Below are 16,957 nucleotides of genomic sequence, written 5' to 3'. Positions count from 1 at the left end.
TCTCCCGCCCCTCCATTGATCACCTTTGGGGCAGCACTGGTCTCTAATGCCGAGGAGCCGGAGGTGACCGCAGAGTCTGGGTCCTTGTGTCATGGCAGCAGCAGACGGGTCAGACCTCCGGCAGTGACACCGCGGTATAATCTCCTGGGAGGCGCCATCACTAAATGTGGTATGAAGGGCCCCGCAGCTTCTCATGGACCTGGTCTCGTTTCCTTTTTTAAGATCTCTGCTTCTTGTCAATATGTTGAATCGTGGTGAAAACCTTTTAGGCTGGAGTCACACTAGCGAGTTTTACGGACGTAAGAGCGCAGAAACTACGTCCGTAAAACTCGCCAAACAAACGGCACAATTATTCTCTATGCCCCTGCTCCGATCTGCCGTATTTTACTGATCAGTATTATACGGCTTTCTCGGCCGTACAAAATCGCAGCATGCTGCGTTTGTCACCGTACTGCGCAAGAAATACGCCAATGAAAGTCTATGGAAGCGTGAAAAATACGGATTACACACGGACCAGCAGTGTGACTTGTGAGAAATACGCAGCGGTGTTACAGAGAAAAGCCGGTAATTCAGTGCGGTGTACAGTAAAATCACACTGACAGCTGACAGTAGAATAGGTAGAATAAATGTGTACACATAGAATAGGTATATATATATATATATACTAGCTATTGAACCCGTTCTACGCCCGGGTGGCGAGCATTTATATTGGTATATGGTCTCCATCATGTGCTGCTGCCATCCTGCGCCCGTTCTGTCATGTGCTGCTCCCATCCTGCGCCCCCGTTCTGTCATGTGGTGCTCCCATCCTGCGCCCGTTCTGTCATGCGCTGCTGCCATCCTGCCCCCGTTCTGTCATGCGCTGCTGCCATCCTGCCCCCGTTCTGTCATGCGCTGCTGCCATCCTGCCCCCGTTCTGTCATGTGGTGCTCCCATCCTGCTCCCATCCTGCGCCCGTTATGTCATGTGCTGCTGCCATCCTACGCCTGTTCTGTCATGTGCTGCTGCCATCCTGCGCCCGTTCTGTCATGCGCTGCTGCCATCCTGCGCCCGTTCTGTCATGCGCTGCTGCCATCCTGCCCCCGTTCTGTCATGTGGTGCTCCCATCCTGCTGCCATCCTGCGCCCGTTATGTCATGTGCTGCTGCCATCCTGCTCCCGTTCTGTCATGCGCTGCTGCCATCCTGCGCCCGTTCTGTCATGCGCTGCTGCCATCCTGCGCCCGTTCTGTCATGCGCTGCTGCCATCCTGCCCCCGTTCTGTCATGTGCTGCTCCCATCCTGCGCCCCCGTTCTGTCATGTGCTGCTCCCATCCTGCGCCCGTTATGTCATGTGCTGCTGCCATCCTACGCCCGTTCTGTCATGTGCTGCTGCCATCCTGCGCCCGTTCTGTCATGCGCTGCTGCCATCCTGCGCCCGTTCTGTCATGCGCTGCTGCCATCCTGCCCCCGTTCTGTCATGTGGTGCTCCCATCCTGCTGCCATCCTGCGCCCGTTATGTCATGTGCTGCTGCCATCCTGCGCCCGTTCTGTCATGCGCTGCTGCCATCCTGCGCCCGTTCTGTCATGCGCTGCTGCCATCCTGCCCCCGTTCTGTCATGTGGTGCTCCCATCCTGCTGCCATCCTGCGCCCGTTCTGTCATGCGCTGCTGCCATCCTGCGCCCGTTCTGTCATGTGCTGCTGCCATCCTGCGCCCGTTCTGCGCAGTCCGCGCTTTCTGGTGCCATTTTCTTGAACACACACTCTGGCTCCTCTGCCTGTGACTGGACTCTGTCACAGCAGAGGAGCCGGGAGACGGAGCCGCACGCAGCGCTGGAACGGAGGACAGGTGAGTATACTTACCCTCCCTCCTGGCGCGTCCACGGTCCCTGACTCTCCGGTGGAGATCGCGGTATGCGTTCAGTGCTTACGCATACCGCGATCTCCTGGGAGCGTCACTCTGTGGGGGCCAGACTGCGCCGGCGCTTGCGCAGTCTATAAAGGCTTCGGACAGAGTGACGCTCCCAGCGTTATATTATAGATATGTCAGTGAGACACATATATGTATATATATTATTCCTTCATACAGCGCTAGATAGCTTTAAAGCCGGTAATTCAATGGTCGGCTTTTGCTTTCTCCTTCATAAACCCGACATGATATGAGACATGATTACATAAAGTAAACCATGTCTTCTCTCCATTTTTTTTGCAGATTCCACTCTACTAATGTCAGTAGTGTGTATCTGCAAAATTTGGCCGTTCTAGCTCTTAAATTAAAGGATTAAATGGTGGAAAAAATTGTCGTGGGCTCCCGCGCAATTTTCTCCGCCAGAGTAGTAAAGCCAGTGACTGAGGGCAGATATTAATAGCCTGGAGAGGGTCCACGGTTATTGGCCCCCCCTGGCTAAAAACATCTGCCCCCAGCCACCCCAGAAAAGGCACATCTGGAAGATGCGCCTATTCTGGCACTTGGCCACTCTCTTCCCATTCCCGTGTAGCGGTGGGATATGGGGTAATGAAGGGTTAATGCCACCTTGCTATTGTAAGGTTAAACCTTTGAAATAGCGCAGTGTGTGAACAAGCCCTAAAGAAAAACTTTTTTTTTTATTTCATCAAAAATAAATCAGTGGTGCTCAAATAAATAAAAAACTGTGTAATAAATCTTATCTGAGAAATTTGCTGTCATTCTCTAAATTCTCAATTTACTGGTAAAATCTATATTCAGTGAACAAAGATACTGAGAAAGGAGATGACAGCCGCTGCTGATGAGATTCTATGGAGGAGGGTGGAGCTTGGCCTCTAGCTCCTCCCCATCCTGCTCCTTATATGGGAGATGACAGCCGCTGCTGATGAGATTCTATGGAGGAGGGTGGAGCTTGGCCTCTAGCTCCTCCCCATCCTGCTCCTTATATGGGAGATGACAGCCGGTACTGATGAGATTCTATGGAGGAGGGTGGAGCTTGGCCTCTAGCTCCTCCCCATCCTGCTCTTTATATGGGAGATGACAGCCGCTGCTGATGAGATTCTATGGAGGAGGGTGGAGCTTGGCCTCTAGCTCCTCCCCATCCTGCTCTTTATATGGGAGATGACAGCCGGTACTGATGAGATTCTATGGAGGAGGATGGAGCTTGGCCTCTAGCTCCTCCCCATCCTGCTCTTTATATGGGAGATGACAGCTAATGCTGATGAGATTCTATGGAGGAGGGTGGAGCTTGGCCTCTAGCTCCTCCCCATCCTGCTCCTTATATGGGAGATGACAGCTAATGCTGATGAGATTCTATGGAGGAGGGTGGAGCTTGGCCTCTAGCTCCTCCCCATCCTGCTCTTTATATGGGAGATGACAGCCGGTACTGATGAGATTCTATGGAGGAGGGTGGAGCTTGGCCTCTAGCTCCTCCCCATCCTGCTCTTTATATGGGAGATGACAGCCGCTGCTGATGAGATTCTATGGAGGAGGGTGGAGCTTGGCCTCTAGCTCCTCCCCATCCTGCTCTTTATATGGGAGATGACAGCCGGTACTGATGAGATTCTATGGAGGAGGGTGGAGCTTGGCCTCTAGCTCCTCCCCATCCTGCTCCTTATATGGGAGATGACAGCTAATGCTGATGAGATTCTATGGAGGAGGGTGGAGCTTGGCCTCTAGCTCCTCCCCATCCTGCTCCTTATATGGGAGATGACAGCCGCTGCTGATGAGATTCTATGGAGGAGGATGGAGCTTGGCCTCTAGCTCCTCCCCATCCTGCTCTTTATATGGGAGATGACAGCCGGTACTGATGAGATTCTATGGAGGAGGGTGGAGCTTGGCCTCTAGCTCCTCCCCATCCTGCTCTTTATATGGGAGATGACAGCCGCTGCTGATGAGATTCTATGGAGGAGGGTGGAGCTTGGCCTCTAGCTCCTCCCCATCCTGCTCTTTATATGGGAGATGACAGCCGGTACTGATGAAATTCTATGGAGGAGGGTGGAGCTTGGCCTCTAGCTCCTCCCCATCCTGCTCCTTATATGGGAGATGACAGCTAATGCTGATGAGATTCTATGGAGGAGGGTGGAGCTTGGCCTCTAGCTCCTCCCCATCCTGCTCTTTATATGGGAGATGACAGCTAATGCTGATGAGATTCTATGGAGGAGGGTGGAGCTTGGCCTCTAGCTCCTCCCCATCCTGCTCTTTATATGGGAGATGACAGCTAATGCTGATGAGATTCTATGGAGGAGGGTGGAGCTTGGCCTCTAGCTCCTCCCCATCCTGCTCTTTATATGGGAGATGACAGCTAATGCTGATGAGATTCTATGGAGGAGGGTGGAGCTTGGCCTCTAGCTCCTCCCCATCCTGCTCTTTATATGGGAGATGACAGCTAATGCTGATGAGATTCTATGGAGGAGGGTGGAGCTTGGCCTCTAGCTCCTCCCCATCCTGCTCCTTATATGGGAGATGACAGCTGATGCTGATGAGATTCTATGGAGGAGGGTGGAGCTTGGCCTCTAGCTCCTCCCCATCCTGCTCCTTATATGGGAGATGACAGCCGCTGCTGATGAGATTCTATGGAGGAGGGTGGAGCTTGGCCTCTAGCTCCTCCCCATCCTGCTCTTTATATGGGAGATGACAGCCGGTACTGATGAGATTCTATGGAGGAGGGTGGAGCTTGGCCTCTAGCTCCTCCCCATCCTGCTCTTTATATGGGAGATGACAGCCGGTACTGATGAGATTCTATGGAGGAGGGTGGAGCTTGGCCTCTAGCTCCTCCCCATCCTGCTCCTTATATGGGAGATGACAGCTAATGCTGATGAGATTCTATGGAGGAGGGTGGAGCTTGGCCTCTAGCTCCTCCCCATCCTGCTCTTTATATGGGAGATGACAGCTAATGCTGATGAGATTCTATGGAGGAGGGTGGAGCTTGGCCTCTAGCTCCTCCCCATCCTGCTCCTTATATGGGAGATGACAGCTAATGCTGATGAGATTCTATGGAGGAGGGTGGAGCTTGGCCTCTAGCTCCTCCCCATCCTGCTCTTTATATGGGAGATGACAGCTAATGCTGATGAGATTCTATGGAGGAGGGTGGAGCTTGGCCTCTAGCTCCTCCCCATCCTGCTCCTTATATGGGAGATGACAGCTGGTACTGATGAGATTCTATGGAGGAGGGTGGAGCTTGGTGTCTAGCTCCTCCCCATCCTGCTCTTTATATGGGAGATGACAGCTGGTACTGATGAGATTCTATGGAGGAGGGTGGAGCTTGGCGTCTAGCTCCTCCCCATCCTGCTCCTTATATGGGAGATGACTGCTGGTGCTGATGAGATTCTATGGAGGAGGGTGGAGCTTGGCCTCTAGCTCCTCCCCATCCTGCTCTTTATATGGGAGATGACAGCCGGTACTGATGAGATTCTATGGAGGAGGGTGGAGCTTGGCCTCTAGCTCCTCCCCATCCTGCTCTTTATATGGGAGATGACAGCCGGTACTGATGAGATTCTATGGAGGAGGGTGGAGCTTGGCCTCTAGCTCCTCCCCATCCTGCTCCTTATATGGGAGATGACAGCTAATGCTGATGAGATTCTATGGAGGAGAGTGGAGCTTGGCCTCTAGCTCCTCCCCATCCTGCTCTTTATATGGGAGATGACAGCTAATGCTGATGAGATTCTATGGAGGAGGGTGGAGCTTGGCCTCTAGCTCCTCCCCATCCTGCTCCTTATATGGGAGATGACAGCCGCTGCTGATGAGATTCTATGGAGGAGGGTGGAGCTTTGCCTCTAGCTCCTCCCCATCCTGTTCCTTATATGGGAGATGACAGCCGGTACTGATGAGATTCTATGGAGGAGGGTGGGGCTTGACATCTAGCTCCTCCCCATCCTGCGCCTTGCATGGGAAATGACAGCCGGTACTGATGAGATTCTATGGAGGAGGGTGGAGCTTGGCCTCTAGCTCCTCCCCATCCTGCTCCTTATATGGGAGATGACAGCTGGTGCTGATGAGATTCTGTGGAGGAGGGTGGAGCTTGGCCTCTAGCTCTTCCCCATCCTGCTCCTTATATGGGAGATGACAGCCGCTGCTGATGAGATTCTATGGAGGAGGGTGGAGCTTGGCCTCTAGCTCCTCCCCATCCTGCTTATTATATGGGATATCACATTCGATACTGATGAGATTCTATGGAGGAGGGTGGAGCTTTGCCTCTAGCTCCTCCCCATCCTGTTCCTTATATGGGAGATGACAGCCGGTACTGATGAGATTCTATGGAGGAGGGTGGAGCTTGGCCTCTAGCTCCTCCCCATCCTGCTCCTTATATGGGAGATGACAGCTGGTGCTGATGAGATTCTGTGGAGGGGGGTGGAGCTTGGCCTCTAGCTCCTCCCCATCCTGCTCCTTATATGGGAGATGACAGCCGCTGCTGATGAGATTCTATGGAGGAGGGTGGAGCTTTGCCTCTAGCTCCTCCCCATCCTGTTCCTTATATGGGAGATGACAGCCGGTACTGATGAGATTCTATGGAGGAGGGTGGGGCTTGACATCTAGCTCCTCCCCACCCATCTGCTGTTTTTTACATGGATCTTACAGTTGTACTGAAAAGTTTACATACCAGAATTTTTGCTTTCTTGGTCTTTTTTCAGAGAATATGAATGATGACACCACAACTCTTCCTCCACTCATGGTTAGTGGTTGGGTGAAGCCATTTATAGTCAGACTACTGTGTTTTCTCTTTTTAAATCATAATGACAACCCAAAACATCCAAATGACCCTGATCTAAAGTTCACATCCCCCATTTCTTAATGCCGTGTATTGCTCCCTCTAACATCAATGACAGCTTGAAGTCTTTTGTGGTAGTTGTGGATGAGGTTCTTTATTTTCTCCGATGGTAAAGCTGCCCACTCTTCTTGGCATAAAGCCTCCAGTTCCTGTAAATTCCTGGGCTGTCTAGCATGAACTGCGCGCTTGAGATCTCCCCAGAGTGGGTCAATGATACTGAGGTCAGGAGACTGAGATGGCCACTCCAGAACCTTCACTTTGTTCTGCTGTAGCCAATGACAGGACAACTTGGCTTTGTGTTTTGGATGATTGTCATGTTGGAACGTCCAAGTACGTCCCGTGCGCAGCTTTCGGGCTGATGATTGTAAATTTGCCTCCAGTATTTGCTGATAACGTTCTGCATTCATCTTTCCTTCAAGTTTAACCCAGTTTCCTGTGCCTTTGCAGCTCACATCCCAAAACATCAGCGATCCATGTTATGATAAGGTAATTCAGTACCACAATGGACATAGAAGTCAGAGCACATACAGTGACCTGACAATAACCCAAAAACATAGAACGAGCTCTGAGACGTGGGAACTCTGCTGACCGCAATCCCTAATCCTCTCCAACCACACTAGAGGCAGCCGTGGATTGCGCCTAACGCTCCCTATGCAACTCGGCACAGCCTGAGAAACTAGCTAGCCTGAAGATAGAAAATAAGCCTACCTTGCCTCAGAGAAATACCCCAAAGGAAAAGGCAGCCCCCACATATAATGACTGTGAGTTAAGATGAAAAGACAAACGTAGAGATGAAATAGATTTAGCAAAGTGAGGCCCGACTTTCTGAACAGAGCGAGGATAGGAAAGGTAACTTTGCGGTCAACACAAAACCCTACAAAAACCACGCAAAGGGGGCAAAAAGACCCTCCGTACCGAACTAACGGCACGGAGGTACACCCTCTGCGTCCCAGAGCTTCCAGCAAGCAGGAAAAAACAAATATACAAGCTGGACAGAAAAAACAGCAAACAAATAGCAAAAGCAGAACTTAGCTATGCAGAGCAGCAGGCCACAGGAACGATCCAGGAGGAAACAGGTCCAGAACATAGACTGGAGGCCAGGATCAAAGCACTAGGTGGAGTTAAATAGAGCAGCACCTAACGACTTCACATCACCTGAGGAAGGAAACTCAGAAGCCGCAGTACCACTCTCCTCCACCAACGGAAGCTCACAGAGAAAATCAGCCGAAGTACCACTTGTGACCACAGGAGGGAGCTCTGCCACAGAATTCACAACAGTTCCACCTCCATCCTGTACTGTAGGAATGGTGTTCCTTTCATCATAGGTCTTGATGACCTCTCTCCACATGTAACGTTTATGGCCAAAAAGTTCAATTTTGGTCTCATCACTCCAAATTACGGTGTTCCAGAAGTGTTGAGGCTTGTCTCTGTGCTGTTCTGCGTATTGTAGGTGAGATACTTTGTGGCATTTGCGCAGTAATGGCTTTCTTCTGGCGACTCGACCATGCAGCCCATTTTTCTTCACGTGCCTCTTTATTGTGCATCTTGAAACAGCCACTCCGCTAGTTTTCAGAGAGTCCTGTGTTTCAGCTGATGTTTTTTGTGGCTTTTTCTTTGCATCCTGAACAATTTTCCTGGCAGTTTATGGACGACATTTTTGTTTTTCTACCTGATCGTGGTTTTGTTGTTACAGAGCCCCTGATTTTCCATTTGTTAATCACAGTGTGACTGCTGCTGACTGACATTATCAATTCCTTGGATATCTTTTTGTATCCCTTTCCTGTTTTATACAGTTCAACTACCTTTTCCTGTAGATCCATTGACCATTTTGTTTTCCCCATGACTCACAATCCAGAAACGTCAGTGGCTGGATGAAAGATGCAAGAGTCTGTCTGGATCCCAGAACCTCACTCAGCTTTTATATACACACACTGATTACAAGCAAACAGGTCACAGGTGAGGATGTTCCCTTTAGTAGCCATTCACACCCATTTGTGTCACCTTCTGTGCATGTTATCAGGCCAAAATCACCAGGGGATGTGAACTTCTGATCAGGGTCATTTGGATGTTTTGGGTTGTCATCATGATTTATAAAGAGAAAACACAGTAGTGACAATAAATGGCTTCACCCAACTACTAACTATGAGTGGAGGAAACGTTTTGGTGTTATCATTCATATTCTCTGAAAAAAAAAGCCAAGAAAGCAAAAATTCTGCCGGGGTATGTAAACTTTTGAGCACACCCGTATCTCAGTAACCTATAATCCGTCCTCACGGATCTGCCACCAGGAGAAAGAAGCGGATTTCTCTAATATAATCTATTATTATTTTCCTGTGAAAAATGATGAAATAAACATTTAACCCAATGGTGACTCTTCATGGACTCGGCCTCTGGGTTTAAGCAGCGATTGTTCTCAGTCACGGACAGCAAGCAGAGGTCTTGGGGAGAGATTGGACATCAGGTGGGCGTCCCACAGTCACCGTGTGATGACCAGATATTGTCCTGCAGGAGATGGGAAGGGGGAGACCCCGGAGTGTCCAACCAGAAGACCCCGACCACCATGCTGCTTACACCAGACAGGAAGTTCCACAGTTTTGGATTTGCCGCCCGAGACTTTTACCACGACCTGGACCCCAGCGAGTCCAAGCAATGGCTGTACTTCGAGAAATTCAAGATGAAGCTGCACAGCAGCACGGTGAGCGGGGACCATTGTGTGCGGGCGGAATCTACAAGACACGGCAGATTTCATACAAGACGGCAGTGTGTGCACGTCAGACATCGCATATCGCATGCATCATATGTCAGACATCACATATCGCATACATCACATGTCAGACATCACATATCGCATGCATCACATGTCAGACATCACATATCATATACATCACATATCGCATGCATCATGTCACAGACATCACATATCGCATGCATCATATGTCAGACATCGCATATCGCATGCATCATATGTCAGACATCGCATATCGCATGCATCATATGTCAGACATCACATATCATATACATCACATATCGCATGCATCATGTCACAGACATCACATATCGCATGCATCATATGTCAGACATCACATATCGCATGCATCACATGTCAGACATCGCATATCGCATGCATCACATGTCAGACATCACATATCGCATGCATCACATGTCAGACATCACATATCATATACATCACATATCGCATGCATCATGTCACAGACATCACATATCGCATGCATCATATGTCAGACATCGCATATCGCATGCATCATATGTCAGACATCGCATATCGCATGCATCATATGTCAGACATCACATATCATATACATCACATATCGCATGCATCATGTCACAGACATCACATATCGCATGCATCATATGTCAGACATCACATATCGCATGCATCACATGTCAGACATCGCATATCGCATGCATCACATGTCAGACATCACATATCGCATGCATCACATGTCAGACATCACATATCATATACATCACATATCGCATGCATCATGTCACAGACATCACATATCGCATGCATCATATGTCAGACATCACATATCACATACATCACATGTCAGACATCACATATCATATACATCATATGTCAGACATCGCATATCGCATGCATCATGTCACAGACATCACATATCACATGCATCACATGTCAGACATCGCATATCGCATGCATCATATGTCAGACATCACATATCGCATGCATCACATGTCAGACATCACATATCGCATGCATCATATGTCAGACATCACATATTGCATGCATCACAGGTCAGACATCACATATTGCATGCATCACATGTCAGACATCACATATCGCATGCATCACATGTCAGACATCACATATTGCATGCATCACATGTCACAGACATCACATATTGCATGCATCATATGTCAGACATCACATATTGCATGCATCACAGGTCAGACATCACATATTGCATGCATCACATGTCAGACATCGCATATCGCATGCATCATATGTCAGACATCACATATCGCATGCATCACATGTCAGACATCACATATCGCATGCATCACATGTCAGACATCACATATCGCATGCATCATATGTCAGACATCACTTATATACATCACCGGTCACAGACATATTCCGCACATCACACATACATTGCATACGTCACACACATTACATACAGACAGGTAGGGAGCACTACTATGGGGCATATCGAAATAAAGATAAATATAAGTGAGGCTGCCGCCTCGTGCCCGGAGAGGCTAAACATGTAAAGAAGAGGACGAGATCCGTGCATACAAGGTGCACATTGAGAATAACAGAAATATTGAAATGATGTGCGATATTTATTAGTAGACGTGATAAAACCATTAAGGCTGTGTGCGCATGTTGCAGATTTTTTGCGTTTTTTTTGGTATAAAAACACATAAAGGCATACATTATGCATCCTATCATTTAGAATGCATTCCGCAATTTTCGTGCACATGATGCGGTTTTTTTCTGCAAAAAAAACGCATCACGGTAAAAAAAAACGCAGCATTTTCATTAATTTTGTGGATTTTTCGTGTTTTTCCCGTTATTTAATGCATTGGGAACCTCCGGGAAAAAACACGAAAAAAAAACGCATGCGGATTTCTTGCAGAAAATGTCCGTTTTTGCTCAGGAAATTTCTGCATGAAATCCTGACGTGTGCACATAGCGTAAAAGACAAAACCCATCAGCAAAAGTCCCGTATGACTGTGACCTCTAACGATATCATGGCAGAGTGCAGCATAAAGATGTGATCAGCCCCGGAAACCATGTCCGTGCCCATTACAATAAACACATCCTGATACAGTAATATGGACCTGAGCCGTTCCCGGATTGTCCCCTGACGAAGCTGCTGCGTGCTGCGATACGTGGGGCTCCCGCTTCGCCTCGGTCCCTCGGCTATTCACCCCCGGACTCCACGCCCTGACGCCCACGTCACTGATCCATCTGGTAATCGGTTCTTCCATCCTGGACGCCTCGTTTTCATTGTTTTTTCCTCTTCTTGCTATTGCCCTTAGCGTCCTCCATTCCTTACACGATCAGGGAACGGCTCAGGCTCCGACCTGCTGACAGGGGTCTATATGTCTGTATCAGGATTTATTTATTGTAAATTGCCCTGACATTGTTTCCAGGGCGGATCACCTCTGTGTGCATCTATATCCAAGAGAAATGATGTGCACAGTGCAGGATCCAGGAGGACAGGTGCAGGCCGGACATCCAGGGCGGATCACCTCTGTGCACATCTATATCCAAGAGAAGTGATGTGCACAGTGCAGGATCCAGGAGGACAGGTGCAGGCCGGACATCCAGGGCTGATCACCTCTGTGCACATCTATATCCAAGAGAAGTGATGTGCACAGTGCAGGATCCAGGAGGACAGGTGCAGGCCGGACATCCAGGGCGGATCACCTCTGTGCACATCTATATCCAAGAGAAGTGATGTGCACAGTGCAGGATCCAGGAGGACAGGTGCAGGCCGGACATCCAGGGCTGATCACCTCTGTGCACATCTATATCCAAGAGAAGTGATGTGCACAGTGCAGGATCCAGGAGGACAGGTGCAGGCCGGACATCCAGGGCGGATCACCTCTGTGTGCATCTATATCCAAGAGAAGTGATGTGCACAGTGCAGGATCCAGGAGGACAGGTGCAGGCCGGACATCCAGGGCTGATCACCTCTGTGCACATCTATATCCAAGAGAAGTGATGTGCACAGTGCAGGATCCAGGAGGACAGGTGCAGGCCGGACATCCAGGGCGGATCACCTCTGTGCACATCTATATCCAAGAGAAGTGATGTGCACAGTGCAGGATCCAGGAGGACAGGTGCAGGCCGGACATCCAGGGCTGATCACCTCTGTGCACATCTATATCCAAGAGAAGTGATGTGCACAGTGCAGGATCCAGGAGGACAGGTGCAGGCCGGACACCCAGGGCTGATCACCTCTGTGCGCATCTATATCCAAGAGAAATGATGTGCACAGTGCAGGATCCAGGAGGACAGGTGCAGGCCAGACATCCAGGGCGGATCACCTCTGTGCGCATCTATATCCAAGAGAAGTGATGTGCACAGTGCAGGATCCAGGAGGACAGGTGCAGGCCGGACATCCAGGACTGATCACCTCTGTGCGCATCTATATCCAAGAGAAGTGATGTGCACAGTGCAGGATCCAGGAGGACAGGTGCAGGCCGGACATCCAGGGCGGATCACCTCTGTGCACATCTATATCCAAGAGAAGTGATGTGCACAGTGCAGGATCCAGGAGGACAGGTGCAGGCCGGACATCCAGGGCGGATCACCTCTGTGCACATCTATATCCAAGAGAAGTGATGTGCACAGTGCAGGATCCAGGAGGACAGGTGCAGGCCGGACATCCAGGGCTGATCACCTCTGTGCACATCTATATCCAAGAGAAATGATGTGCACAGTGCAGGATCCAGGAGGACAGGTGCAGGCCAGACATCCAGGGCTGATCACCTCTGTGCACATCTATATCCAAGAGAAGTTATGTGCACAGTGCAGGATCCAGGAGGACAGGTGCAGGCCGGACATCCAGGGCGGATCACCTCTGTGCACATCTATATCCAAGAGAAGTGATGTGCACAGTGCAGGATCCAGGAGGACAGGTGCAGGCCGGACATCCAGGACGGATCACCTCTGTGCACATCTATATCCAAGAGAAGTGATGTGCACAGTGCAGGATCCAGGAGGACAGGTGCAGGCCGGACATCCAGGGCTGATCACCTCTGTGCACATCTATATCCAAGAGAAGTGATGTGCACAGTGCAGGATCCAGGAGGACAGGTGCAGGCCGGACATCCAGGACTGATCACCTCTGTGCACATCTATATCCAAGAGAAGTGATGTGCACAGTGCAGGATCCAGGAGGACAGGTGCAGGCCGGACATCCAGGGCTGATCACCTCTGTGCGCATCTATATCCAAGAGAAATGATGTGCACAGTGCAGGATCCAGGAGGACAGGTGCAGGCCGGACATCCAGGACTGATCACCTCTGTGTGCATCTATATCCAAGAGAAGTGATGTGCACAGTGCAGGATCCAGGAGGACAGGTGCAGGCCGGACATCCAGGGCGGATCACCTCTGTGCACATCTATATCCAAGAGAAGTGATGTGCACAGTGCAGGATCCAGGAGGACAGGTGCAGGCCGGACATCCAGGGCTGATCACCTCTGTGCACATCTATATCCAAGAGAAGTTATGTGCACAGTGCAGGATCCAGGAGGACAGGTGCAGGCCGGACATCCAGGGCGGATCACCTCTGTGCACATCTATATCCAAGAGAAATGATGTGCACAGTGCAGGATCCAGGAGGACAGGTGCAGGCCGGACATCCAGGGCTGATCACCTCTGTGCACATCTATATCCAAGAGAAGTTATGTGCACAGTGCAGGATCCAGGAGGACAGGTGCAGGCCGGACATCCAGGGCGGATCACCTCTGTGCACATCTATATCCAAGAGAAGTGATGTGCACAGTGCAGGATCCAGGAGGACAGGTGCAGGCCGGACATCCAGGACGGATCACCTCTGTGCACATCTATATCCAAGAGAAGTGATGTGCACAGTGCAGGATCCAGGAGGACAGGTGCAGGCCGGACATCCAGGGCTGATCACCTCTGTGCACATCTATATCCAAGAGAAGTGATGTGCACAGTGCAGGATCCAGGAGGACAGGTGCAGGCCGGACATCCAGGACTGATCACCTCTGTGCACATCTATATCCAAGAGAAGTGATGTGCACAGTGCAGGATCCAGGAGGACAGGTGCAGGCCGGACATCCAGGGCTGATCACCTCTGTGCGCATCTATATCCAAGAGAAATGATGTGCACAGTGCAGGATCCAGGAGGACAGGTGCAGGCCGGACATCCAGGACTGATCACCTCTGTGTGCATCTATATCCAAGAGAAGTGATGTGCACAGTGCAGGATCCAGGAGGACAGGTGCAGGCCGGACATCCAGGGCGGATCACCTCTGTGCACATCTATATCCAAGAGAAGTGATGTGCACAGTGCAGGATCCAGGAGGACAGGTGCAGGCCGGACATCCAGGGCTGATCACCTCTGTGCACATATATATATATATACACTCTGCCGGAACATTATACTGTTACATGTCATATGGGACGTCTGGGGATGTGTTTTGTCTGTCAATGGATTTATCGCGTCTACTAATAAATATCGCACATCAGTATTTCTCTGTAATTTTCAGTGAGCACGAATGTTTTTCTCCTCTTCTTTACACACATTACATACGTCACACATATATTGCATGCATCACACACATCACACATTCATCACACATTATATACATCACACACATCACACATTCATCACACAGATATTACATACATTGCATACATCACACATTATATATGTCACACACATCACACACATCATACATTATATACATCACACACATCACACATCTCACATATACATCACACACATCATACATTATATACATCACACATTATATACATCACACATTATATACATCACACACATCACACATTATATACATCACACATTATATACATCACACATTATATACATCACACATTATATACATCACACACATCACACATTATATACATCACACATTATATACATCACACATCACACATTATATACATCACACATTATATACATCACACATTATATATGTCACACACATCACACATCTCACATATACATCACACACATCATACATTATATACATCACACATTATATACATCACACACATCACACATTATATACATCACACATTATATACATCACACATTATATATGTCACACACATCACACATCTCACATATACATCACACACATCATACATTATATACATCACACATTATATACATCACACACATCACACATTATATACATCACACATTATATACATCACACATTATATACATCACACATTATATACATCATACACATCACACATTATATACATCACACATTATATACATCACACACATCACACATTATATACGTCACACATTATATACGTCACATTCATCACACATTATATATGTCACACACATCATACATTATATACGTCACACACATCATACATTATATACGTCACATACATCACACACATCACACATTATATACGTCACACACATCACACATTATATACATCACACACATCACACATTATATACATCACACATCACACATTATATGCGTCACATACATCACACACATCACACATTATATACGTCACACACATCACACATTATATACATCACACATTATATGCGTCACACACATCATACATTATATACGTCACATACATCACACACATCACACATTATATACGTCACACACATCACACATTATATACATCACACACATCACACATTATATACATCACACACATCACACATTATATGCGTCACACACATCACACACATCACACATTATATACGTCACATACATCACACACATCACACATTATATACGTCACACACATCATACATTATATACGTCACACACATCACACATTATATACGTCACACACATCACACATTATATACATCACACACATCACACATTATATACATCACACACATCACACATTATATGCGTCACACACATCATACATTATATACGTCACATACATCACACACATCACACATTATATACGTCACACACATCATACATTATATACGTCACACACATCACACATTATATACATCACACACATCACACATTATATACGTCACACACATCATACATTATATACGTCACACACATCACACATTATATACATCACACACATCACACATTATATACGTCACACACATCACACATTATATACATCACACACATCACACATTATATACATCACACACATCACACATTATATGCGTCACACACATCATACATTATATACGTCACATACATCACACACATCACACATTATATACGTCACACACATCATACATTATATACGTCACACACATCACACATTATATACATCACACACATCACACATTATATACGTCACACACATCATACATTATATACGTCACACACATCACACATTATATACGTCACACACATCACACATTATATACATCACACACATCACACATTATATGCGTCACACACATCATACATTATATACGTCACATACATCACACACATCACACATTATATACGTCACACACATCACACATTATATACATCACACACAT

At 48.0% G+C, this 16,957-nt stretch overlaps 1 protein-coding gene across 1 annotated transcript in view; it reads left to right on the top strand.

The window, feature by feature from the left end:
* HSPA12A (heat shock protein family A (Hsp70) member 12A) overlaps positions 1–16,957 on the top strand; it is a 139,635-nt gene that overhangs the window by 21,907 nt on the left and 100,771 nt on the right. The window contains exon 4 of the mRNA XM_069754389.1: positions 9,218–9,404. Within this exon, the coding sequence (XP_069610490.1) occupies positions 9,218–9,404 (187 nt within the window). The remainder of the gene's footprint in view (positions 1–9,217; positions 9,405–16,957) is intronic.

Source organism: Ranitomeya imitator, chromosome 2 (genome assembly GCF_032444005.1).
Source record: "Ranitomeya imitator isolate aRanImi1 chromosome 2, aRanImi1.pri, whole genome shotgun sequence".
Lineage (NCBI taxonomy): Eukaryota > Metazoa > Chordata > Amphibia > Anura > Dendrobatidae > Ranitomeya > Ranitomeya imitator.
The sequence above is the reverse complement of the archived record's forward strand: the minus strand, read 5'-3'. Positions and strand labels throughout refer to the sequence as shown.